This window comes from Falco naumanni, chromosome 3 (assembly GCF_017639655.2).
Source record: "Falco naumanni isolate bFalNau1 chromosome 3, bFalNau1.pat, whole genome shotgun sequence".
Classification (NCBI taxonomy): Eukaryota; Metazoa; Chordata; class Aves; order Falconiformes; family Falconidae; genus Falco; species Falco naumanni.
The window spans coordinates 41,664,765-41,690,169 of NC_054056.1; the positions used below are offsets into that span (position 1 = coordinate 41,664,765).

Genomic DNA, 25,405 nt, shown 5'->3' on the forward strand with positions numbered 1-25,405 from the left:
CAAATGTAAAATAAGCGCAGACATTGAATTATCAACAGGCATCTACATAAACTCCCAACCTAGTATTATCACTCTCTACAGTTTCTTGACCACTGCTGATCACACCATTGTTTGCCACAGTTTCATCATAGTATTTAATATGTTTTTAAAACTCTTCCAAATTCTTTCTTAAAGCTAAGTCTCCCTCTTTTGGAAAGTTTCAATGAGAAGATGAGGAAAAGAAAGAGTTCCCATGGTGAAGAAAATGATCTCAAAAATCCCTTTCCTATACAATTAGTCCTTGACTGAACTCAGTGACAAGGAGAACCTCTCTCTCTTTTATATAGAAAAGGCTTCCTAAATACCAGATGTTTTGGCTGTCTACACAAATGCAATGTATTTGTGAAGGCAGGATCTCTGAATGTGATGCATCATTCATCTTCTGAGTTTGCTTCTTGCCACGACTCCAGACAGGCATACTGTCTGGATTTTGCTGTTTGGCAGCAGCACCTACTTCCACTGCACCAAAACCCCTCTGTTTTATGAGATGTGATACAACCTAAGACTAGACCAGTGGCACTACATGGAAGAGACGGACCCATACATGTGCTGAGAGTGACCATGGGGAAAATGGACAAAACAGTTGCTAAATCCTTCCTGCCCCAGCAGAGATGGTCCATTCTACATGGCGCTCAGGACTATCTGGTACAACGACTGCCTAAAATGCACAGGTAAGCACGGCGGAGAAACCCCATCAACTCAAAAAGGCAGGCATTAATATGAGCAACTATCCCACTGGGAACAGAGGGCCCAAGAAACCATGAACTAATCAAAGTCTTACCTTCCTTGTACTGTGCTCTTCTGCTCCACCCCACTCGGCAAAATGACTGTGAAGTCCACTGATCTGTTTATCATGTTCTCCTTCATGCTCACAAGGTTCTGATCAGAAATTACAGCTGTCTCTGCAGGTGACTTATGCTCACTGTGAGTTCTACTTGCTGCAGAAGGTTGATTTGGTGGAGGAGGAGCACGAGCTTTCATTCTTCTCCTTGAGAAATAAAGGCAAGAAAAAAATTAATTACACTTTGTTTGCAAGAAATTAACACATTAATATGAAAATATGTTCTTTCAGCCATAATCTTAGATTGTTTAAAAAGTTTATCTAATGCAAGCCATTTTTCTTTTATCACAAAACTTTTCAATGGAGTTGCATTTTATTTTTACCTCCTATCTTAAAATTATGCTAGTTTTTTAATGATGCACACTCCTACTGTTTGCTTTCCATGCCCCAGAGGATGAATCAGTTCCATAATTAGGATATGAAATAATCATTATTCTGTTGAGTATGAAGCATGCTCCTATGAAGAGAGAAACAGAAATGCTGGGTCCAGTCCAGACTTGACTCAAGAAAGAGTTGTATTTACATAAATGAATGTTTCCTCCAAGTCAGAATGGCAGGAGTAGAAGCAGGGTGAGGTTTCATTCAGCTATGTTTGGGTTCCACAGTATTACTGTACTTGAAATACGGTCTCTTCCTCTGCTCTGAGTAAGTAGTATTAAATCTGGCTCGACATACTTCATAGGGAAGCACTATGAAAAGGTCAACCATGAACGATATCACTTCTTACCATGCAACACTATAGAGATTATAGCTCTTTGAAAGCACCCTGAAGAGAACCCATTCTTCAATAGCAGGTTATGCACCATGTGCAGTGTATAGAAAAGCTGCATGAACTTGCACCAAACAAGCAGTGTACTTTACAGAGAGATAAAACCATCACAAACTCAGTTTACTTCATTGGCAAGCTGCCAGACAGATAAGAAACATATGTGCGCTGTTAAACTTCTGAATAGCTGGCCTCATACCAAGCACATGTCTAAGAGGATTCTGATGATTAATATCCCAGTGACCTTTTCTGACTAGATTTATGCCTAGTTTAAGTCACATTTTAGTGTAACAGATGGAAAAGCAGTAAAATATTTACTGAGAAATTATTACCCAGGCTTAATGCCTGCATTTTTAAATCTGCCTGGTTTTAGGCTGCAGGAAGAGAAGAGATGATGATTCTGCACATCGTTTTCACCCTGCGAACAACATTAAAGAAAGACCCAGAAAAGAAAAGTAGAGAAAAAGCACTCTAACCCTTAAAAGTCTGCAAAGCTTAGTGGATGAATCAGCCAAGGCCAAAACTGTGTTCAAAGGCGGGGAATTAAAAACTTAACAGGATTAATACTAAACCAAAATCTTCTTTCATTAGAGACAACCTGTATTCTCACAGATAAAAAGATTATACATACAGTTTGGATGACCAATGTAAACTCCTGGCAGAGAAAAAAGTAAAAGCTGCATCACACCACAAAAAAAATTTATACACTTTTTAATCAGAATTTGCATTTGACAAACAATTTCTATGGCATGTCTCAACTTGCAGGAAATCACTACACTGCTCTCTGAAAATGAAATTTCACTGAGACCTCAGCAGGACACTGTAAATTTAACAGTGATGCAGATACTTCCTTTCATTTCTCATGTGCGTAACAAACAGCATTCTCTACAAATATGCAAGGAGAGCTTCTGCCATATTTACTACCATACAGCAATTCCTCTTTCATGGGGAACTTCCCCTGAACATTCACTTTTTATCCTATATACACCCAATGAGTCATGCAGGATCAGTCATTAACTTGCAGCTCCTACACTCCTCTGCATAGAGGTGATAATAAAAAGTTCAAGGCTTTATTGTTTGTCAAAGTACCTTGACTATTAAAAAAAATTTAAAAAAATGGGATTAATCTTCTGCTCACATCCTTTTACATTTGGCTACATTGTTATTTGGAAGGAGGTAGTGAGAGACATGCGAGTTTTGCATAAATCTAGATCATACTTATGTAGCTTTACAATCATACAGTGCCACATAGAAGGAGTTCAGATTAATTTACAAATTATGAAGTTCTTGCCCCTTATAACATCAACTGCATAAATATAAATAACTACAGAGATTCACATCAACTTGTTTCTTAAAACAAGCTTTTCTTTTTTGTCCTTAAAGCTTGTCCTATAATGGGGGGGATAATTCCAATACAGTGCTCCTGACAAAGTACCAAAGAGTGTGGGAAGAAAAGAAGCAGACAAGTGTCCTGAGCCTGGCAGAACTAGTTTTGTTTAATTATGATTTACCTGGACTTGTAAATTCCAGATCTCACTGTGAACCAAGATAGAGGAAATGAAGCAATGTTAACAAAATAAACATGAAACTGAAAGTAGCTAAAACTGGAGAGACTTTAAACTTCAGGGAGAAGTGAGCAACTGAACTCTGAAGCTGATGAAGAAGCTGGAAACAAATAGGGAGTATGCTACCCATGTTATTTGTTCCCTAGTAATAACATAATGCTGCATCTGGTTTTCTGAAGGAACAAACGAACAAGGTCAGACACCTTAATACCAATTTACAGCTCTGAAATGGGAGCACAATTTTTATTTGGCCGCTTTTTAAGTACTCTCTACAGCCAATTCTGCTGTAATAGACCTTGTACAACACTGCTTGGGGTCAGGAGTGTGTGTCAGGAAATCAGTCATCATACCATCAAAAGCATCAGCTATACATTGACCAATGATGTTCACTTTACCTCCACAAAACACGTAACAATGCGTGTTCTTTTTGGCATTACATGGTCATGGCCTTTTAGATACTACAATCCTTTCTGTAGAAAGGACAGTGCAGGTCTGGTTTTTTCAGAGACATCAGAGAAAGTAAAAGGGAAAACATTCCCACGGTGAGTTTCTCCAACCTAGCAACAGTTCAGGTGACCTCAAACGAACTTTTCCACAATAGTGACTGTGTTTTCTCTTGAAAACACTGCAACTGCTTTAAACGCCTGATTTTCAACATTTTCCAAATGACAGATCTCAAGCTATTTCAGTGGAAGCGGAGCCCTCTAAAGTTCACATTTGCAGAGCGATACGTGGCACAGATTTGCATTCCCTAGCCAACTTTCTGAAACATCTCAGTAGTAGCTCCACAGACTGAAATCCACATTTCTAGCTGTACCTTGGATCCACACAAGCAGCTGCTTTCTGACAGACTCCAGCAACTGCAGTGAGAAAGTGCCGAGAAACCTGTTAATACTATTGAATGCAAGGCAGAAAACTAAGTCAGCTTTCTCTGACAGAGCTACGATGGTTATAAAGGATAATACAAAAGCACTCCACAATAAAAGCCTTTTTGTTCCCCCACTAAAATAATACACAGTGTGTGATTTAAAAGCCTGTTTTAAGCATGGGTACTTTTCACACTATAAACATAACATACTATAAAAAAGTTGCATACCATTCTTCAGTGTAAGCTAAATTCAAGCTAAATTGAGCTCAACAGCTATTTTTTTTCCCACAAACATCTTTCAGTAAAGCTACCTGTTAAGCCTCCCTGCCTGCCATTGGTCCACAGATGAAGTTACAAGCGGGAACACTTCAAACCCATGATTTGCTCACAGTTACATGAATGCTTCAGTCCAGCCCCTGATAAGGAGATAGAGTCAAAACAAGCAGCTCATTATAATACACAGATGCATAGTGTCTTTTACTGAGGCCTGAAATAGTTAATCCTACTTTACTGTAAGCTGAAAAAATGTATATAGCCATGAAATAATTAGGCAGAATACATAAATAACCTACCATCACTGTTCTCAGTAACAGCATCAGGCTTCCCAAAATGGGTAAGGAAAAACAAGCAGCCAACTGACGAAGATGAGTGTTTCTGTAGTACAGCACATTGAAGAAATGCAACAGAAACTAAGAACTTCAAGACAAGGTAACACAAGCCCTTTGGACCTAGGCTTTATTAATATATAACCACCAAGCAATAGGATGCAACCTGGACTTTACAATCCATACTGAATATAACATGATTTCAAACAGAAGTGGTCCTGGGACTTCCACTTTCATGGTAATGCTATGCAGATTGTCTTTCTTCAGAAAAGGTCTAACACTGGGGGGGGGGGGGGGGGGGGGGGAGGGTGTGATCCCACACACTTCCAATATGCTCAAAAAATCTGGAATTTTTTCCAGAGGTAACTTAACAGGTACAGGGTAGACTTCATCCTATGGATGTCAGGATGTTAGCAGGACTTTGGCAAGAGCTGTGTATTATACCAGTTTGTAGAATCTGATTCTTTCTATGCCAATTCCCTCTCTAACCATTTATTTGAAACAAACAAAAAAAACCTGAACAAAACAAAAAAAAAACTCAAACCAAACCAAAAACCAATCCTCAACACAGCAGAATTATTGGCAACATTAATTTTTGATATAGTGATTAACTAGCACAGGACCTCCAACCCAGTCAAGTCAATTTGCAATCTTGTCAATGCACAAGGTTGGAATAGCTGCAGTTTCTCTGTGACACTCATGTACACCCTGTCTCATAATTAGGAGGAATAAATCAACATGAGAGAGCCCAGTGATGAGTCAGTACACAAACACGTGTCCCCTGAGTGAAAAACAGGAAACACTGAAGCAAATGTTCTCGCCTTTCAGGTGATTGCACTCCTACAGGCTTTTGAGGGGAAATCCATCCATGCTGCTGTTTGAGAAGAAAAAGCAGATGAGTACCTTCACTCACACCCTCTACCAACCTGCACAGCAAAGCTAGAAACCCAGCCCTGAGACACACCTTGTACTCCAAACCATCACGGCACAAACGGCATGGTAGAAGTTGTTCCTGCCTAGTGATCTAGCCTGCGAAGCAGACACCCTTCAGAAAACATTTCTTTTTCACTCTTTGTTGCTCATGGCAAAGCAAAGCAAACCCAGATCACAGGCTGGGGAAAACACACCTACTATACTGAAATTAACAGTATTCCATGCCAAGTTCCCTCCTTCATTCGTAAAATCCTTTCAGCTTCTAGACACAGTAGCTCAGAAAAATGATAACACAACACAAATGTAAAGAAAATACAAACATTAGCACCAAAATAAAGCCACCTCAAAAATTTTGAAAATGCAAACCAAAAGTTATATAAATCCCAGAGATGGAGAACTGAAACTAGGAGAGCACGATAATGCCCATAACTACTAAAGAGGCAGGAATACATCCAGATAGCCCTACATTGTAAACTATAGCTCCATTCCACTTTGCCATCTAGAACACTTAAATAAACCAATTAAACTGAGGTTTTGGTTTGCTCTTTAGTTGGAGGGGGGGGGATAAAAAAATAAAATAAAATCAAATAACATTCGCAAGTTTACTTAATCTATCATAGGCAAAATATGCTGATTCATTACAAGTATGTGTAACACAGGTAACCTACAACTTTAAATGTCCAATACATAATAAGTAAATTACAGGTCTAAAATACATTGCTCTTATGGTAACTAAGTTTCCATATGGTTTCCAGTATCATTTTATAACATTTATAGTATTACAAAAATATTACACTTCCTAAACCAGCTGAAATCTTCAGCAGACACTAAGATCTAATAAAATGGATTACTCTCATGTTGATATGTCTCAGGGAAAAATTAGGGTTCCCTACATTACTTTATCTTTTTAAATTATTTTTTTTTCAACAGCCTTTACCCTGAATTCCCTGAATATTATGGTATACAATTATTTCACACTTTTCTCTTTTCAAACATTTACTTTAATTTCGTATTACTTTTAAAAGATCATTCAATTTCTAAGGTAGGATCACACTGACAGACATGAAGAAAATTATTCCCTTGTGGGTATGATAAAGTCACCCAAAATAGACAAGAAAAAATAATTTGTTTTTGGCAAAGAAATGAAAGTTATTTAATTATATTTTCATTTGATTCTACTGATGAGAAACCCTACAGCCTTATGTATTTTAAAAATAAAGTCTTAATGCCAGGGAAAAAAAAAAAAAGACCAGAAGCAAACAGAATGAGAGTATTTGTAGAAGAGGAAGCAGGGATGGAAGGATGGAAGTACATGACCATGCTTGCCCAAGGGTGGAATTAAAAAAAAATAAACAGAAGTCAAGGTGAGATGATACAATCTAATGAAAGTAGTTCCTAACCTTGTATCTCTAATTTCAAACCTTTCACAAACTTAACCAATCAATCATTAAAAAGCATTGTGCTGCAGTTTCCCGGTCTCGAATGTGTAAGTGAATAATCCCATTGTTACAAAATTTGCTACCAGGGACATGTCCCCAGACCTGACCCATTTCATGAGAGGCTGAGATGTGTCCCAACACACTGCAGAGACCTGGCTGCTCTGCTTGTGAAGCACTGTACAGCTGCCAAACAAGAGAAAAACAGCTTCCAACTAGCCGAGACTCAGGCTCCTGCACCGACACTACATAGCTAAACTATCAAGAGCTCATCCTCTGGCTGGAACACCAAATGTTTTGTTAGCCTACGGGTGATACGCTCCAATACACTTTTTTATACATCACTCACACTTCCGATTAAGAGTGCATTACCTTGCAATAAAAGTCTAATTCTCCTTCCAGTCACTGGGGCATTTCCTCAAGATCCAGTACAAAGCAGTTCACGTATCAGTTTCATGATACAGCCATTTTTTAGGGCCAGAAGAAGCCATAAGCACACTAACCTGACCTCCTGTAGTGCACAGGCCATGCAATTCACCCTGCTGCTGCTGCTACTTTAGAGAGCCCTCGCTTAAGAGTAAAAGCAAGGACAGAGCTTCAACTGATCAAGGAATAACACTGCAGCCTACAAATCCTATTACGCTTATTAACTGCAGTCACACTAGAGAGCCTAAAAGATCTACCTGTATCAGTTCCCAAAACACAACAGAACGCAAGCCCTGGAGAAAAAAAATGTATAAGGCAGCCAAATCCCAGGATTTGGGTAGATGCCCACTGCAGTTAATGAAAACACTGCTGGAATAAACACTGCAAGGTCTGGCCTAATAGCTGTATCACAGGACTTATGAGATACCACCCACTTGTTCAGTGTGTGGCAAAGACCACCCTATGAGCTGGTGCCATCATGTGCAACTCCATCAGGTTGCACATCAGTAAAGAGGAATGAAATGGGAGAGCAGCTAACATTAAGTAATTATTTGCCTCATCTGCTGAAATGCATGCTAAAGAAAAACAGAAGTCTTTTCTGGTCAAAGGTAATAAAGCACAGATGAGTTACTCCATTTTGGAATGTTAATTTCCTGTGATCTAAACTGCAGTACTACCCCATCTCTGAGCCAGAAATACACCAATGGTTTTAACTCTTTAGCTTGGGAGATGTGATCAAAACAAAACCCCACTAACAATTCATACTGGAGGTTGGGTAACAAGCCTCACCTTCAAAAACATTTGGTCTAGAAAAGCCAAAATAGAAAAATAGCACACTAGGTAGGGATGGTGAAACCTTGTTCTTTTAACAATGACCATCTGCCACAGGAGAAGACTCTGATGAACAAAAACATGGATAAAGGTAATACACAGACTTTAGGTTGCAAATATGTTTAGTCATCAGCATCTGAGCTAAAAATACCTGACAATTTCACACTGACCAAAATCAAGATTGCCAAGCAACGGCTGTTAATGTGACTCGCAAGGGAACCAGCAACACATTAGTGCAAAGCATTCAGTGACCGGCCATCCAATCCTACTCCTACCAGTGTATTTGAATTCTTCCTCCCATTACCCCCAGATTCACAGAGTTTCTTCCCCACTTACCAAGTACTGAGCTATCAGTCTCATTCCATTTCAAACAATAATAATAAAGAAAACACTAAGGGAAACAACATGTTGCTCACGCTCACTTGAAATGTAATCTGGTTCTCTCACCTGTGACCAGATCAGGCTGCTTTGCATAGTATGCTTAAATAGGAAAAAAGAATGATGCTATTTTATGCTTAAGCATAATGGCACTGGTTAGCAAATAACAAAAAAGGGCATGCTAACAGCACAAACGCACTTAGAGAGACATCCAGAATACTGCCACTTACATTGTAAAATGCCCAAGCCCTGCTGCCAGGACACTCTGTTCTGTTTTCAGTGCTCTCAAACCTTCACTGAGCTGTTTTAAGGATGCCTACATTAGCAGACAGGAAGCTACAACCATGCAGACGACCCTGCACGTTGAGTTCCCTGTAGATGGCAAATCCTGTGGTTGAACTGTGAAAGCCATAAGGTTAAAATAGTGGGATTTCTCAGCATTATTCATGAAGTTATAGTCAGGTTAATCTTGACTAACTAGATTCCTACTAACCATGCTCACCTGTAGAAAAATACTGACATGAAAACAAAGCCAAGACTACTTCTAAGCAGGCTGGAATCACTGCTGGCATACTATTGTCCCCTGCATGTTGTGGGCAAACACATTCCTCAGATGCACTGACTCCACTACCCATCAGTTGTGGTTTTGTGAGGACGCTACGGCTCTCACCTGTGTGCCTGGTGCCACAAATCCATGCTGAGTTCTCTAGTAACACTCTTAGGCCTGGAAAGGTAACTTCATTAGTTGGAATACATTTTATTAACACTCAATAATTATATTCGTCTTCATCCTGTTTATTAATATCAAACCATGAAAGCAATGAGAAGATAATTTATTTCTAGAGGGGTCAAAGACTAAAGATATGATTACGCAAACCTGGGGCTAGGTCAGAAATACTTGCGCTATATGGTATGTCCCCTGAAGTTATAGGTGCTGTACAGATTTCAGTGTGGTTGTTCTTTCTTAAACCCTTATCAACAATCACTTTCAATAGGGCTATTTATATAAACAAATACAAAAATTCACTGCTTAGCAACACGGATTTATAAACTCTCCTGTGGCGATCTGCACTGTTAATTAAGAAGCAACTTCCAGGTTCATTTGCACTGTTTCACTGAGCAAATGTATCCCAGTCTGTGCAATATTTTTGTGCCCACATACTTTTTAACCTCACTACCACCTACTGACAATCACCCCCTAGAAGCTTCAAGATTCTGTAGATCAGGGCCCTATTACAGTATAGTGCTTTCTTTATGGTCTGTTTACATGGGACACAGAAGATGGTATAGTTTTGAAAGAATCAAAGAAAACCAACATATATTAGTAGTGAAATGCTGATGTGATTTACTGTGCTGGCTAATTCCTAGTTTTATAATATGCTTACAAACTAGTGGGCACTTCAGTGGAAAACTGCTGGTATTACTATAGAAAAATATTTCCACCATTACCCATTTCAACTAGAAATAGCCTTAATACAGTGTCCGTCTGATGTACAGATGGAGAAGAATTAAGTTTAGAACGATCACCTGCTTAAGTAAGTACACCTATGGCAAAAATGAACACATGTAACTGTGAGCTGACAGATCATAATTTCCCATTTAATGAGAATGTTCTAGGAGCATGCTACCAAAGTTCATTTCACCCATTCACCCTTATACAAACAGATCCCACAAAAGCAGACAGGCAATGGTAGCTGAGGGATAATCTGCAGAATTAAACGTATGTTATTCTACCTACCTCCACTGCAAAGATTTTAATTCATCTGTCTACAAATGGTGGCAAGATCACAGTTACTTCAGAAAACCTACGTACCCTAATATACCAAAGAAGAGGGACAGACAGAAAGTTAAAGGGTGTGGACCAGAGTAAAGAGACATCTTGGCTTAGTTCCAGAGCATCCCTTAGATTCTAAAGGGCTTCCCAAAACATTAGATATACATATTTCTAGGCAGAAATTAAATTAATCAATAGCAACTAACTCTATGTCTTTACAGCCTGCAGGCCAGAAGGAATCTGCTTTTTCTGAAGCCTGATCTCTTAAGCTAGAAAGTCCCAGGCAGGAGAGACACAAAGCACAGCAGGCAGGCCTACTGAAGCCATTTATTTTCCAGCAGCACTGAGATCTCCTGCAAGGGGCAATGCCTCTGTGCTTCCCCTCAAGTCTACTTGCCCTTGGAGAAGCACTCATAATCTTGTAATGGCTGACCTTACATCAGATTTTTTGGGGCAGGGAGAGCAAGGTCACATCCAAGTCCAATGCCCACTGTTCTAACGTATTCGGAAATCCCGATCTGCTCACACACTGGACGATAAACAAGGAGACACAATTTACTTACGTTGGATTACCTGATCTAGAACACCAAGAGCATGAATCTACCCTCTTTTTTCATCTACAGTTACTCTGTAAATTCTAACTCTGTAAAAAACAACATGTCATAGAAGAAGCCAGCACCGAAACTACAGGGCTGGCAACCTTCTCTTGAGAGCCAGGAAAAAATCCCCTAGAAGATCTAATAATGTATTTTTATGAGATACAGTTTACCTTCACTTGTAGAGACATAGAATCAGAGATGCCAGGACATTCCTTAGTCTCTTAATCATCTTCTTAATTAGCATTTATAATTCTGTCTTAATTCATACTCCATCACAGAGTAAGAAATCATGTTTATCAGTATGTTAAAAAAGGTTAATGAAGCAACTAGGCAGTGTCAATGAGATAAAGAAATATCCAACTTAAACACAACAGTCTTTACTTATGGAATGCCACAAGTGCTTTTATCAGGAAATCCCATTGGTTCAGATTATTTTCTGTGTATTTTTCTGGTGCTGCTTTGCGTAATAAAGTTTCGTATAAGAGCCACATATATTTTGCTTTCACTTCTAAGATATTATCTTCTTCCTAAATGACAGAGGAATCAAGAACTTCTTGGTTAAAATTGAAAATTGCATATTTTGAATTATTAAAAGCAAGTCATAAACTTAATTGTAAAGTAATAAACCCTACTCCAACTCTACACGGGAGTTAGAGACCTACGTTAATGAAAAACCAGAAAGCCTGATGAAAAAGAGAACTGCAGATGTTAACACAGATAAATACACTTACAACACCAAACAGCTGATTAACAGGACTCTGAAGTTTGATCTTGATTTATCAAGTAAGAACAGAAACATTTTAATGATTTTTAAATGTCAGCAAAACCCCATTTGTTTAGTCAGTTTCCATTTAAAATTCTGTTTAATGTATCCTGTAGGCACATGTGGTACTAAACAGATTTTAAATCTCATAAAATAAAGAAGGATGTGGTAGCAACTGAGCACTTAAGAGCCTCATGCAGTGCAAACTACAGCACATTATGAAGAATATCTTGATATATCAGGCATGGCAACACACCTAAACAGTATCAAATGAGACAGGAAGCTGCCAAACGCCCTCCCTCTTTATCACACATTCAAATCAGGGATGATTATTCTGGGCATTTTATGGCACTGTCTCAGGACACAGGAGACACACAAGAGTCAGAACCATTATGGACTTCACAGGGTAAAACCAAGAGCTTTTGTCATCCTCGTCAGGGGACTAGAAGGCATAGAAATGGTGTTACCTGTTAAAAATGAGAAAACACTACCAAGAGAGCAAAAGTATCTACTGTTCAGAAGCTTTAAATGCTACTCAGAGATAACCCAATGCAAACATGCTTAAGGCTGCTCTGTAAGTACTGATGGGGCATCACAGCAGTGACAGCAAGATTGTGCAGACATGCCTGAGCTAGCTGCAAACTCAGCAGAGCCTACAAAACCCACACAAGAAGCAGGGTATATTAGACTACCTTGTAATATGAGCTGCCATAGTTACACTAGAAATGGCAAGAGGTGCACGTACATCAAATGCAAGCACCAAAAAACATGGTAATTTAGAGATGGTCTTTTAACCAAGAGAAAAGATTTCCATGTCCTTGTCAAAAAAAAAAAAAAAAAAAAAAAAAAAAAAAAAAGAAAAGAAAAGAAAAAGAAAAAAAAGAAACAGCAATAATAATGACATCTGATTTCCTTCAGCTTCCTTGTCTTGTCAGGACTGCTTTTGATATCGAAAAAGGTGAGAAGTCTCCCTGAAGCTCTTCTCAGTTCTGGAGCACATGACAACCTTCAACTTTGCACCCTATCTTGCAGCTATCACCTGAGTATCACAAGGCCTCTGGTCTCTACCATACACCAACTTTCAAGAGACTTAGAAAAAGCTACTGTATTAGGCTTATCTTGCTCTCTGTCAATTAAACTGAAATCAAACCAATGGTTGAAAAAGCAAGTATTTTTCAAGAAAATACAGGCAAAGAACATCATTAAATAAACTTCATCTTATATGAAAATCACATTAAAATCTGGCATTGCATGGCTACACAAGCTGTTGGCAGACTATGCTGAAAGGGTGTCTGTCCCATCTGAAAGCTGGGACACAACTTTACAGCACCAGGACAAAGCCAAGCACCAGAAGCATGGCACCTTGAGAGCAACTGCATGGTACTGCCCTAGGCATCCCACCAGCTGCCCTTTAGACCTGGAAAGGCACAGTCCTCTTATATGTTCTTACCACATCTTATCAAAAACAAGAAGTGTCAAATGTAACTAATGTATTTAAAAAAAAGGACAAAAAAGCAATTAAAAACCAAGCAAGCCTATCTTAATGTATTACCACCCTGATATTGTATCATTTCCGATTCTAAAATGAGTCAGGGAGGTCACGGAAATCTGAGGACACAAGATAAAAGTCAGAGCCACCACACCACAACCTCTTTGGTCACCTCCTCTGAAATAGGAAAGTCAGTGGCATAGTGATAATTAGTGAAATTACCAGCATACAGAGAGCAGTCCCTGAGCCAGGGCCTAACAGTTGCTCACTTGACACATGCTGGCACCGTTCTTCCCAAAGAGAAAACACTGAACCACTAGCAGACCCAGCATCCCCTCACATGCTTACTAGACTTTCCTGCCCAGAAAAATCCTGGATGTAGCTTACAGAGCAAGGTTCCTCCAAATACTTCTCTTCCACTGAACCCAACACAAACAGCACCCAAGCAAAGCAGCAAGGTAGGAGAAACAGAGTGACATCTACCAAAACAAAAGTGAAAGGGACCTGCCCTCCTAGATGAGTCACAGGTTTTCCACACTGAATACCAAAGCACAGATGGTGAAAAGGGAGCTGCAAGATTTAAAGACAGCATTTCATTTCCAAAAGTTGTAGCTGGCCCCTCAAGAATTAATACAGAGTTCCAGGATTTCTGAGAGATCCTCCAGAAAGAATGCCACCTTCCATTTTGGAACTAAACAAACAAACAAAAAAAGAGCATATTTTCCCCCATTTCCTGAAGCAAAAGTAATAACCTCCAGTATAAGATCTTGTTTATAATGTTGAGTGCCACACTTAAAATATAGGCGATAGCAAAAGCATGTATACAAGCTTCTTCCCCTTTCACACCCCCTTTTACAGTACAAATTGCAGCAAAAAATATTTACTGATTTATATAAATAAAACATACTTTTTTTCCCAAAAATTCTACCTTCAAAAGGTAGATTTCTCAAGAGGTCAGATTTGTAATGAGATTGCTTTTAACCAAAGTGCTATTTCAAGATTTTGGCAGCCCTCTTTATCTTACTACAACAGACGATGTAAAATTTTTCACTTAATGGGCTATCACAGGCTCATGACATATCCCAAAACAGTACTGCTGTGTGGCTCATGTACTGGCAGAACTAAACAAAATCACTGGTAACATTCATCACACAAACCTAAATTTTATTTTCAGTTTCTTACCAGCACCAAACCCCAAAACCTCCTCCTCTGCAGGCTACCCAGTTAACTAAGGTATGCCAGAATGCATGTGTTAATCGCATGCACATCTGCCTACAATGAATCATTAACCCAATCCTGGAGCAGGAAAGGTAGGCAGCAACCAGCCTTAGCTTCATGGTTCATTCATCAGCCTAAGCTGCCAAATGAATGCTGAACCCAATGGAAAAGCAGGGAGTAACCACAACCAGACTGGGCTGGAGGAGCTGAGAGGAATTTTGACTACCACAGGAATGAGGGCCACCAGGCTTCTTCCTACAGGCCACCACCTACTGCTGACTGAACCTTGTATCCTAATTCTAATTCTCATCCTGTAGAAACAATAGTGATGTCCAAGTTACTCTTGTAAGCTTACCCAGCCCCTGCCCTCCATGATAAATGCCACTGAACAAGCACGGGCTACTCACACCAGTGTAGGATGGGTGCAGTGTTTTATTGCACTTGCAGGAAAACAGAAGCATCCCGCAGCCGTGGCTTCTGCACACTGTAATTGAGAAGAGCACAGGCCTGCTTCCCACCTTCACGGGACACGCAGCATGTAAATGCTGCTTTCCCCTTACCTAAATAATACCATGCATATATATTTGATGTAGTAAAATGCTACCAGGCTGTATGCCATTGTTTCAGCTTCCAAGTCAGAAGTAATATATGAGAAGTAGGAATAAATACTATATAATTGCATTCATTATTTAGATTCACCTGCTTCTGTGCAGCATTGCTTCCACCCTCTACGCAACTTCGGATACAATACTCCTCTACTGTACTTTGAATAAGGACATTATTAGAGACATGTACTGACACAGGCACGAGCAAAGCACTGTTGCCTTATGGAAGGGCGTCACCAAATGCTGCTGGCAAAGAAAGGATGCTTCCAATAAAGACTGCAGCCACCCCAGGCCTCCTAGCAGGCTAGGTTCTGTCTTACAGCATTAGGGAATGGGATCAGCCAGTAAAGGATGGATGTGTTCAGGAAACGGCTAAACCAAACTTTTTTTCTCCCATCCTGATTGAGTAGGCCATCATATGTCAAAAATACTACCATTCAATAACGGATGACATGAGAGATCTTTAAGCATCTGTGTGTCATCACTGCCCACGTTCAAAGCTAGGGAAAAGACACCGGAGGGATTTATGTACTATGGAGTCATCCATTGGCCATACTTTCAATATCAAATCCTTACAAGAGGATGCACTGGTTTTGACAGAGCAGTCTGCTAGGTCCACAAGCATGGTAACATACTACGCTAAAGCTTTTCCCTGGCCTGTGAGTATCAAAAACCATGTTCCCTGCTGTCAAACATCATGTATTCTTTGTGATTTGTATGAGGCGGCAAATAGATACCTGGAAGCAGATGCCTCCTAACATAGGCCTGACATAAGCACCACACCAAGCGAATCAAGCACATACAGGCATGCACATGCACACCTACAGAGATTAGCCAAAACACTATTTGCACGTAGTCCTGTTTCCCTGTAAGTATCCAAGGACTTACTAAGGCATCAACCTTATTCCAATTACCCTGACCAAGCTGCCATTAAAAGCAAGCTATGCTCTACCACAGATCTCCTTGGCCACTGGCCTAGGTCCAGAAAGATGGGGTAGGATGAGAAGAGTTAGAATTTCATTTCACCACTGCTTCTTCTCTCAAAGCAAATAATGAATCAAAAGTTTAATCTTTCACTGAATACCTGGCATGTTGCCAGTCTTGGCAAATGACAACTAAATTAAACATATACGAACGGTGTCACATAACAAATCTAACCATTGATTTTTAAAATTCGAAGAGTCTGAACAATTGAAAATATCTGGGTTGGGCTTACAAAGTAATTCCACACACCCTTTTCACACACGCTGTATGCACCACTGGTAGTAGTAGATGACACTGCAAACAGAGAAGAAATCTGAAACACAAAGACAAAAGAGGAAAAACTTCCTATATTCATTATCTTAATGAGAAATTATTATGCAGCATAGTATTTTAATTTCTGCTGAAAAAAAGGATGGGACAGGCTTAGGATGGGAAAAAACCTCTATGTATAATACCAATATTAAAGAACCAGTTTTTAAAAAACACTTCATAAAAATAGAATAGCCTAACCTTAACCTCACTTAGAAGTCTCTCCTTTGAACTGACAAACTTATACCACAGGGAACTGGTGTCAAGTAGACAAGCAGTGTGCTTTTGCATTTTAATTATCCATATACATACAAAGACGGAATTTCTGTCAATCCTTAAACATCTTCACTGTTGACAGAAGAAAAAAAAATAACAGAAATCTTACTCTGGCTGTATTTGGTATTATTTAACACTTAATGTGTAACTGTAGAATAATACTTAACTGTATTATTCTACAGTTACTTAATTCAACCACTTTGCAGTTCCTATTTCAGCCAGTCTGAAGAAAAGCCACAGACATATGCAGCCCAAACATGGCTACATGTTTCCAACTATTTCCTAAATGTTTTCTTGATATAAACTGGGAGGGAGGTAGGGAAGATTATTTAAAGGACACACATCTAACTAGAAAGGTGAATCTTCCTCCCAGTGCATGGCCGACACCAGCCACCTGGGTTCATGCTGGTCCCGCAGGTGAGGCACAGGCAGCGCAGGGGTTGGGTGCAGCCATTTCTTCCCACCACCTGTTCCTCCTCACTCCTGTATTCCGCCTCACCTGCCTCCTCCACGGGCTGCAGTCCCTTCAGGGTGCCACCAGCTCAGCCACAGTGCCTCCTGTGCGCTGGCCCCACTGCTCCCTCGTCTCACCTTCTCCTCTGCCCTTTCTTACCCAGGCTTTCCCTGAGGCGCCCGCCCGTGTCAGCCGAGCCCTGTGGTGGGGCCACTGGAGCTGGCTGGAACCAGCAGGAACCGGCTGTGCACCGGACGGCCCCGGCCACGCCTCACAGCGGCTGCCCTGCAGGCCCTGCCCAAATACCTTGTCCAGTTACGCAGAGAACAGTTAGTAATTAGTACCACTGGCCAAAATGAAGAAGCAATGAAGCTTCAGTTTCCACGTAGCTTCTCCAGTCAAGGGAAGTTGCCTGAGAATCCGCAGCCGAGGCACAAGCAGAGGCTGTGGGGTGGTAAGGTCCCATCCATTTCTCTGCTGCAGGCAGAATCACCCACAACCCAGGTAGATTCCTCCACTTCTTCAAACTTGCCCAGTTTCTCCTTCTCTAGCAATACACGTACTACAGCAAAGTTCTCAGACACTGTGGAAGTGGAGAGGTTTCTTGGTGACATTTCCAGTGATCTACTAACAGGCCACTCTGCAGCACCTGAGCTGCCCGAGACCCTCCAGCGGTTTAAGTGTCAGGCTGTGTGCAAGAAGCCTTGTGCAAGGCAATATGGTCTCTGGCTATAGAGAAACACAAACCAGCAGGAGCAGTTGAACCAAACATCAGCAAATCCACTAAAACCCAGGTTCATGTCAAGCCCAAGAAGGCTACGCAGTAAAAACAACACAAAACTCTTAGGCCCAGTTCATCTCTCCCCCTCAGCCAAGCAATTCACCTTCACTCCATGTCAAATGCAGTTATGTGCTTTATAAAGCCACAGAAGAAAACTGTGAAGGCCAATGAGAAGCTTCACCTGTGGCACAGAGATGGCAGAATTCCTCATCCTAAGACCACCACCAGGGAATCACACATTGCCTCAGGATTTTGGCAAAAGGACTTCAGTCTTACCTGTGTCCTGCAGCTTTGGCTGGCAGTCCACCTACAGAGGCACTATCAACACTGAATCTCCAATTACTTAAAGAAGATAAAGTTACATTTTTGCCCTCATTTTGTCCCCCACTCATGCAAATCTAGCATGTTAGCAATACAGAAACATGTTACTCGTAAGTGATCGGTTATGAATACTTTTAGACAAACTTTTGTCAGACTTTGAAAGTCTACCATTCAAACAAGCTAGACCCCTTCTTTCATTAAAATGAAATTAGAACATCCATGAACAGAGAGAGAAAATAAACTACCCAAGCATCCAGTAAAATCAAATACATGAAGTATAAAACCAGCAGTTTCTTAAAGCCAACTCAGGGGATGCTACTTCAATGCCAAATGCTGAAGCAAGGCGGCTGCAGCTTCCTCTTACAGTAACACAGCAAAGGGATGCAGCAACACATCTGGATGGTGGCAGATAGGCTCTATATAATGTCCGAACTACAAGAACCTATCCCAGCATTTTTGCTTCAGGTTTTCAATGTTACTGAATACATGCCAGTAAACTGAGGATTGCAAGCATTAAAATATTAGCTTCTCACACAGGTTAAATCAACAGCAATGGTCTTCAAGAGCCAAATTTTCATATTCCTACTAAACTCAGAATCTTCAAAGCCATGACAGTATTTAAAATCATGACACAGAGGCACCTGTCACTGTTAGTAAGGCACCTGTACTCCTGCAGATGTCCTTCTACTCACACCCTTGCACCCTTTTTCGGAGTCCAGAGCGCACTACCATGGATTGAACCCAGCTTTTAGTTAAAGAGAGTTTCCTGATCATTTGCTGTGGCCTTCTGTTGGTAAATGGGTGTAAAATGTTATCAAAAAGTATTTTTCTATTTAAATTACTCACTTTTATAGCATTGCTTCTGCCTTCAGAGCTTTAAAACCTGTTATGTTTCCCTTGGGAGGGGAAAAAAAAAAAAAAAAAAAAGGCATTTATTCATATTGACACTGCCCTTTGATGCATAAGTATTTTAAGGGAATCAACATTCTGGTCAGGTGTTTGACTGCAGTGTTAAGTGTGCACACCTAGGTGAAGAGACGTAGGAACGGCAAGGCTCAGGCACTGCCCCAGGGAGCTGTGCCACCCATGGGACCATGCCCAGCAAGGCCTCCCTCCACCCGAATTTAAGCCAAAGCTTTAGCAGACTGGCAGCAGCTGATCATAGCCCACACTATTTCAGTGTTTTGGAGGGGACGCTCCAACTCCTGTACTTTTAAACACTATTTTAAGCTAATCTGCGTTCTTACTGTTCATGATTAAAAACAAATGCAAGAGCCAAAAGAGAAATTCCCTTTCCTTTGGCAGAACTGTGCTAATTACACCATCCTTAGAGAATGAACCTACTGGAATCACAAAGGCAAACAGGCATCTCAGTTAACTGTACTGGCCAGGGTAGTAACAACAGTTTGGCAGGTTTTGTAACAATCCTTACAGAAATAAAAATTATAAACATTTAACTCCCTTGGTGTGTGATTCACCATAGCTCATTACATTAATGGAATAATCCTAAATTAACTAATGATATAATCTGCTCCTGTGATCTGTTTAACATACACATCCTATTGCCAAACTTTATTTCTGAGCAAAAAATTTGTGTGTCTAACAGTGAAATTGAGAGCTTTCTTTTTTTCACCTTCAAAAAAATAATCTTATAAAATTTACTAAAGGGAACTATGCACAAAGTATGGAAATTTTAAGCTGTTTTCAGCTGTCATTATACCAAAAGAACTAAAAATGTATATGACTAAAAAATGTAAGCCAATATGCAGGAAATATATTTATAGCATTTTAGTATTACTTACAACAATGGGAAACCAGTAGTTGATTTTTTTATGATCATTTCCTGATTGCACAGCAAACCCCAGATACAGTAACAACAATGCTACCCTTCTAAAATCTAGTAGCCTGGGACCAAATAGCAACACATGAACATCTTTGGGATGGAAGGCCTCAGGAGAAAAGAAAGAACATGAAACCTGTATTCATACAAACTGGAAAAAAAAGAGAAAAAAATAACTTGCAGGAACAAAGACAATAAAAATTAAAGAAACACACAGAAAGAGGAGTCAGATATATGGCCTGCCAAGATCAATCTTCTCTTGTCAACCGCCGATAAGAAGGTATGCTTAAAAAGAACAGTGGAGTACTACAGAGCTGAAAAACTGATAAAAGGATGAAAAAGCCTAAATCCAGCTGGGAAACAAGGAAGAGGAAATACGTCTCTTCTTCTGGAAGTGTTCATTATTTTACATTACATGTTATTACTGAACCACTCAGTCTCATCACACTTCACTGCTACTACCTGTGTCCTTAAAATGAGTAACATTTTACAGTTTCAGCAAAATTTGTAGCCATTAATAGCAGGTTCGCAAGCTATCCCTTTCTGCAAGATAGAAGTTAAGAAAAAAGAGTGGACAGCAAGTGTCCCCTCCCTCCAAAAATCAACAGCAGGGCTGCCAGAAGAATTTCATGCATGAACTACTAGATTCTGCTGCTTTGCCCACACACGGGGATTAAGAGTTGGCATTTTATGAACCTAACCTCCTACAAATATTTTCATTGGCTAATACTTAGAAATCTGTTGTTCTGCAACTTGGCCTTCAGTTTAAAACAACTTACTTTTATGTTTGTAATTATTTTTTTAAGAATGGAAGTAACACTCTAAACAGCCTTCAGTTACATCTGTATAGAGTGACACGCTTTCCAGCTGAAAAGAGTCTGCAGAGAAACCTAGTACTGCCAGATACTCAGTGTATCTCTTCTTTTTTTCAGTAATCTGCTGACAGCCAATCCTCAGTACCACAAGTAAGCCATTGTGTGCAAAAAACAGACCACTGTCTCTACTCCTGTTGTATACACAGTAACTATTCTACAGTAACCCATTTTGGAGCAAGGAAGAAAAGCGGAAGCAGTTTTTTACAGTCAATATAATGGGATTATGCATCATGGGGCACATCCATTTCATGTTGCTGAGAATAAGAAATTGATGAATTAAAACCAGATTCTTTAAGCGTATTCAACTTCCTGACTGTTTATTAGTATTTTTGTGGAAAGTGCTCACCAACAGAAAAATGCTTAATATTGCATCAGTCATTCCACATTTAGATCCAGATCCTGAAGCAGTGGCTGTCCCTTTTTCCTCACATCAATTTACTCATCTCTGCTTTAATTCTTGACCAGATAACCTGAACTCATTTTCTGTTCTGTCCTAGATAGTGGAATATCCAGGCAGTGCCAATCAGCATCATAATTCATTATTTCTCATGATATTTCCCTCTAATGCCAACTATCACAGAAAAATAACACAATACTCAAGTTTGAACATGAATTTGAAAGTGAAAGAAAAAAACATGCATAATAATACTTTCTGCACTCAGGGATACCCTAAAAAAACTGCTCTTTCCCACTTTACTGTTAGATATTGCATGTAACGAAACTTTACAAATTGCACTAGCAGGGGAGCTGAAAGATGGACTAATAAAAGCAGAGATCTGACATCTGTCCAAGATTAGAAATACTGTTCTCACCAGCTACACTGCAGCAGTGCAGATCAGTTTCTGATGCCCTTAAATGCAAAATTAATTTAGTCTGAGTCACATCCACAATCTGAAAACTAAAGAACCCTGTTGGCATGCTGAAGTATTAGTTCAAAAAGGCAGCACGTGCTTTTTTAATAGTAACAGCCAGACTTCTTTTAGCTATTGGATAGCAAGTTCGCCAAGAAAGCATACAGGTTACAGAACATGCAAGTCCCCAAGAACAACATTTGCCGAAACAAGGATTCCCAGATCACAATGAGGTAATGGGTGAGCTATTACTGAGAACGAAAAATGAATCCCACTGAAGTATGCTTTTAATATATTTTATAACATTATAAATTTATTCTAGAGAAGCCACTGACATTCTGTTATAGACAGAGCAACCTTGGCCCTTTTAGTCTGATTTAATCCCTGGAAGTGAGCTCCACACTCCCTCCCAACACCAATCTAGTCTCAGACTAAACACAGAACACAATCACTTTAGAAATACTCCCAAAATTTGTGTCTCTATATAAAGTTTACATACTCCAGCTGTCATAATCTTCCAGATAAGCTGTACTTCTATATTTTATGATGAAAATTAGGCATTAAGAAAGAAAAGTCAACTCAATATCACTGTCACACAAAGCAAAACCACGTGTATTTTGTCTTCTCAAACAGAAAAAAAGCATGCCTAAAAAATTTAATGAAACAGTATTTATGTTATAAAACCACTAAGTTTTAAGAGCAGCGTCACTGAGACACACTGGACAAAAATTATACCCTCTGTCTTGTGGTAGTGGATGGTCTCCTGTACTATCTGTGTGCCTTTACCTCTGGTCAAATCAAGACTGGCAAATGACACCACCTGTAAACTACCCTTCCAGTCAAATCAAAACCCCATGTACTTTGAGGATCCAAGACATACAAAGCACGTGTTATTACCGTAAGCAGCAGCCTGCTTTTGAACACCTCCCTTTGTGTGCTCACCACTGTACTTTAGCACAAACCTACAACTCAGCACCTGTACCTACCTGCCTGCTAGGGGAACTCATACAAGAAGCAGTATGAATCTGAAAGGTGAAAATTTGAAGGTGAAAAAGTAGGGGACACATTTTCTTCTCTTGTTCTCATGGGCATATCGTTGTACATGTTTTTTCAAATATAAAATCCAGACAGTTACACCACCTTTCTTTTCTAAAATGACCCATATGAGGTCGTATATTTATGTCACTTTCTCTATAATGGTGTTTTTATTTTCAGGTAGATACAGTGCACCATGTGATCGACCTGGGTGGAGTTTTGCCTGAAGTCATTCCAAATAGCAGCTTAATTTGAATTGCTGAAGTATCACGCCTCCTTCATTTGTCCTCCCAGGGCAATGAAAGAGAAACCATTTCCATATCAGGGACAGAGCCCCACTTTGATTTTCTTGAACTTATATACATAGCTGATCATCAGTGAGTCTTGGTAACAGTTCCTCTGTCTGCAGTCAGCACAGATACGGAAGGGAAAGGACCCCCTTCAAAGGAAAAAAAAGAAGAAAAAAGGAATCCTCTCCCAGAGCCAAACCTCAGTTTACACAGCATGAAGCAATCTCTCCATAAGCTGCCTTCTCTTCTGGGCAGGCTTCATGAGATCGTAGTGCAACTGAAATGCACAGGATCTGCCTTGTTTATGCCCTATTTCTTTCCAAGCCTGCTCACACCCTCCCCTCTGAAGTGGGTTTACATGTGGCAACACCTGTGTTATCTTAGAAACAGTCTGGCCAAGAATAATCATGCACACAGGAGCAGACTCTTTTTACACCTGCCTGCTGAGAAGAGGGGCACATAACCCAGCCGAGCGGTTTGGAGTCAGCATCAATGGGCTTTCCTATAAGGCAATGGAGTCAAAGCAGTAACTTGGCATGGTGTGACATGCCAGAAACTCAGCTCAGCAAAAAAGCAGGATGGAGGCTTGAGAGGTAGGTGTGGCTGTCAGGAGAAACACCATGGACAAGGCAGACTTGAAAAGGTATGAAATTTGTTGGGAGAAGCAGGGGAGGAGGAGAAATGCTACATCATACTGGATCTGTGTTAAAACAAGCAGCAAAATGGGTACACAACTGAAATGCCTTTAAGGAGGGAACATCTGCAGAGGTTCCCTTACCAATCAGAGGCTTATGACACCTTTTAATGAGAGTTTCTTAATACCCTTCCACCTCACCAAGGCCCATCAGGCCTCCTTGCTCTGTCCTACACTGTGGAGTCCCGGACAGAACTCAAAACAACTCAGAGGTGGCATAAAACCTCCTGGTTTTTACTTTGGAAAAATCTACCATGATTTTCAACTACAAAAAACCATCACTTTTGCTCATCTGTTACAGATGCCTACTGCATGGTCAGGGTCTAGGACAGAACTATAATTAAAGTAATAAATAAACCAAAAGGAACAAAAGTTCCTCCTTTCTGATGGCAGTGGCAGACTGAAGTGAATTTTGCTCATTATTGTTGCATTTTAATTTAGCCTTGCAGTCCCAGAACTGCCTAATAAAACTGCATCATCCATGCCCCATCCACAGCGAGCAAGATTCGACACAGACACAGGAACGTATTCTCTGTGCAGGACCTGTGGTTCCTAGGAACATGAACTGACTCCATTTCTGAGACTAGCCCTTGCATAGCAATTCTAATTTGCAAGGGTTTCACAAAAATATGTTAGGCCATATGCTAAGGGAAAATATTTCCCACTGCTAACCCAACGCAATGGGTTTGCTGAAAAAAACATTTGGATGTACAAATAAAAGTTCTTCCAGGGGCTGCTCTGACTTGTACCTGAGGTATTTCAGCTTCTGCAGCAGCTCAGGAACTAGAGTAAGGATAAAGAAGGCATCAAACCACACATTCGCTATGATTTCTGCTCTGCTTCTCTCCCAGAAGATGCAGCACCGAAGCAGCCCCCAGGTCTTTACATAAAAATCCACAGACTTACTTTACTTCAATCAGCCACTTCCAAGGAGCATTCTGTTTTAACTACAATTTCAAAGGATAAAAAATTTGACAAATATGGATGCATACACCTGGGTAAATAGTTTAATCCTAAGTGTTGTTTAAGCTCATGCCTACGTGATCTTAAAAGGTCTCTTTCTACAGACTCCTTAACTGACCTTGCTGGCTCTTGTACACAACCCAAGCTCAGAGCTGAAGACCAAAGCCTCAGACTGAAGAGCCAGACCTTCCAGGCTAGCTCCCACAATCCCCACAGATGTTTAATTATAATAAATTATAAACATTTTATCTGCATCAATAGTGTTTTTTGAAATGGCTATACAATTTACATTAAAATGCTGTATTAAAGGCTCACATCACTTAAAAAACAGTGACTACCATCTCTCAAATCACCAATTTAGACTGAAATACTTCTGATTTACACTTACATAAATTAGCAGAGCAAAGCTTATTGTTGGTTTCTTCCCTATACATGCAGTGGACAGCCCTCTGCCGCAAAATTACATGGGGGTGATCCAGAGCTTTACAGATCATTCATGATGTTGTTATCCCACAGCATCCATGAATTAGGAAGCACTAGAAAATGATGCAAAATGGTACAAACAGTTGAGGAGAACCTGACCAAATAGATCCTTA

At 40.1% G+C, this 25,405-nt stretch overlaps 1 protein-coding gene across 9 annotated transcripts in view; it reads right to left on the reverse strand.

The window, feature by feature from the left end:
* The window catches only part of COBL (cordon-bleu WH2 repeat protein), a 208,189-nt gene that overhangs the window by 115,896 nt on the left and 66,888 nt on the right, over positions 1-25,405 (reverse strand). For all 9 annotated transcript variants that reach the window (XM_040585927.1, XM_040585930.1, XM_040585926.1 and 6 more), the window contains one exon: positions 821-1,027. In XM_040585927.1, coding sequence (XP_040441861.1) covers positions 821-1,020 — 200 coding nt within the window. In that variant the 5' untranslated portion in view covers positions 1,021-1,027. The remainder of the gene's footprint in view (positions 1-820; positions 1,028-25,405) is intronic.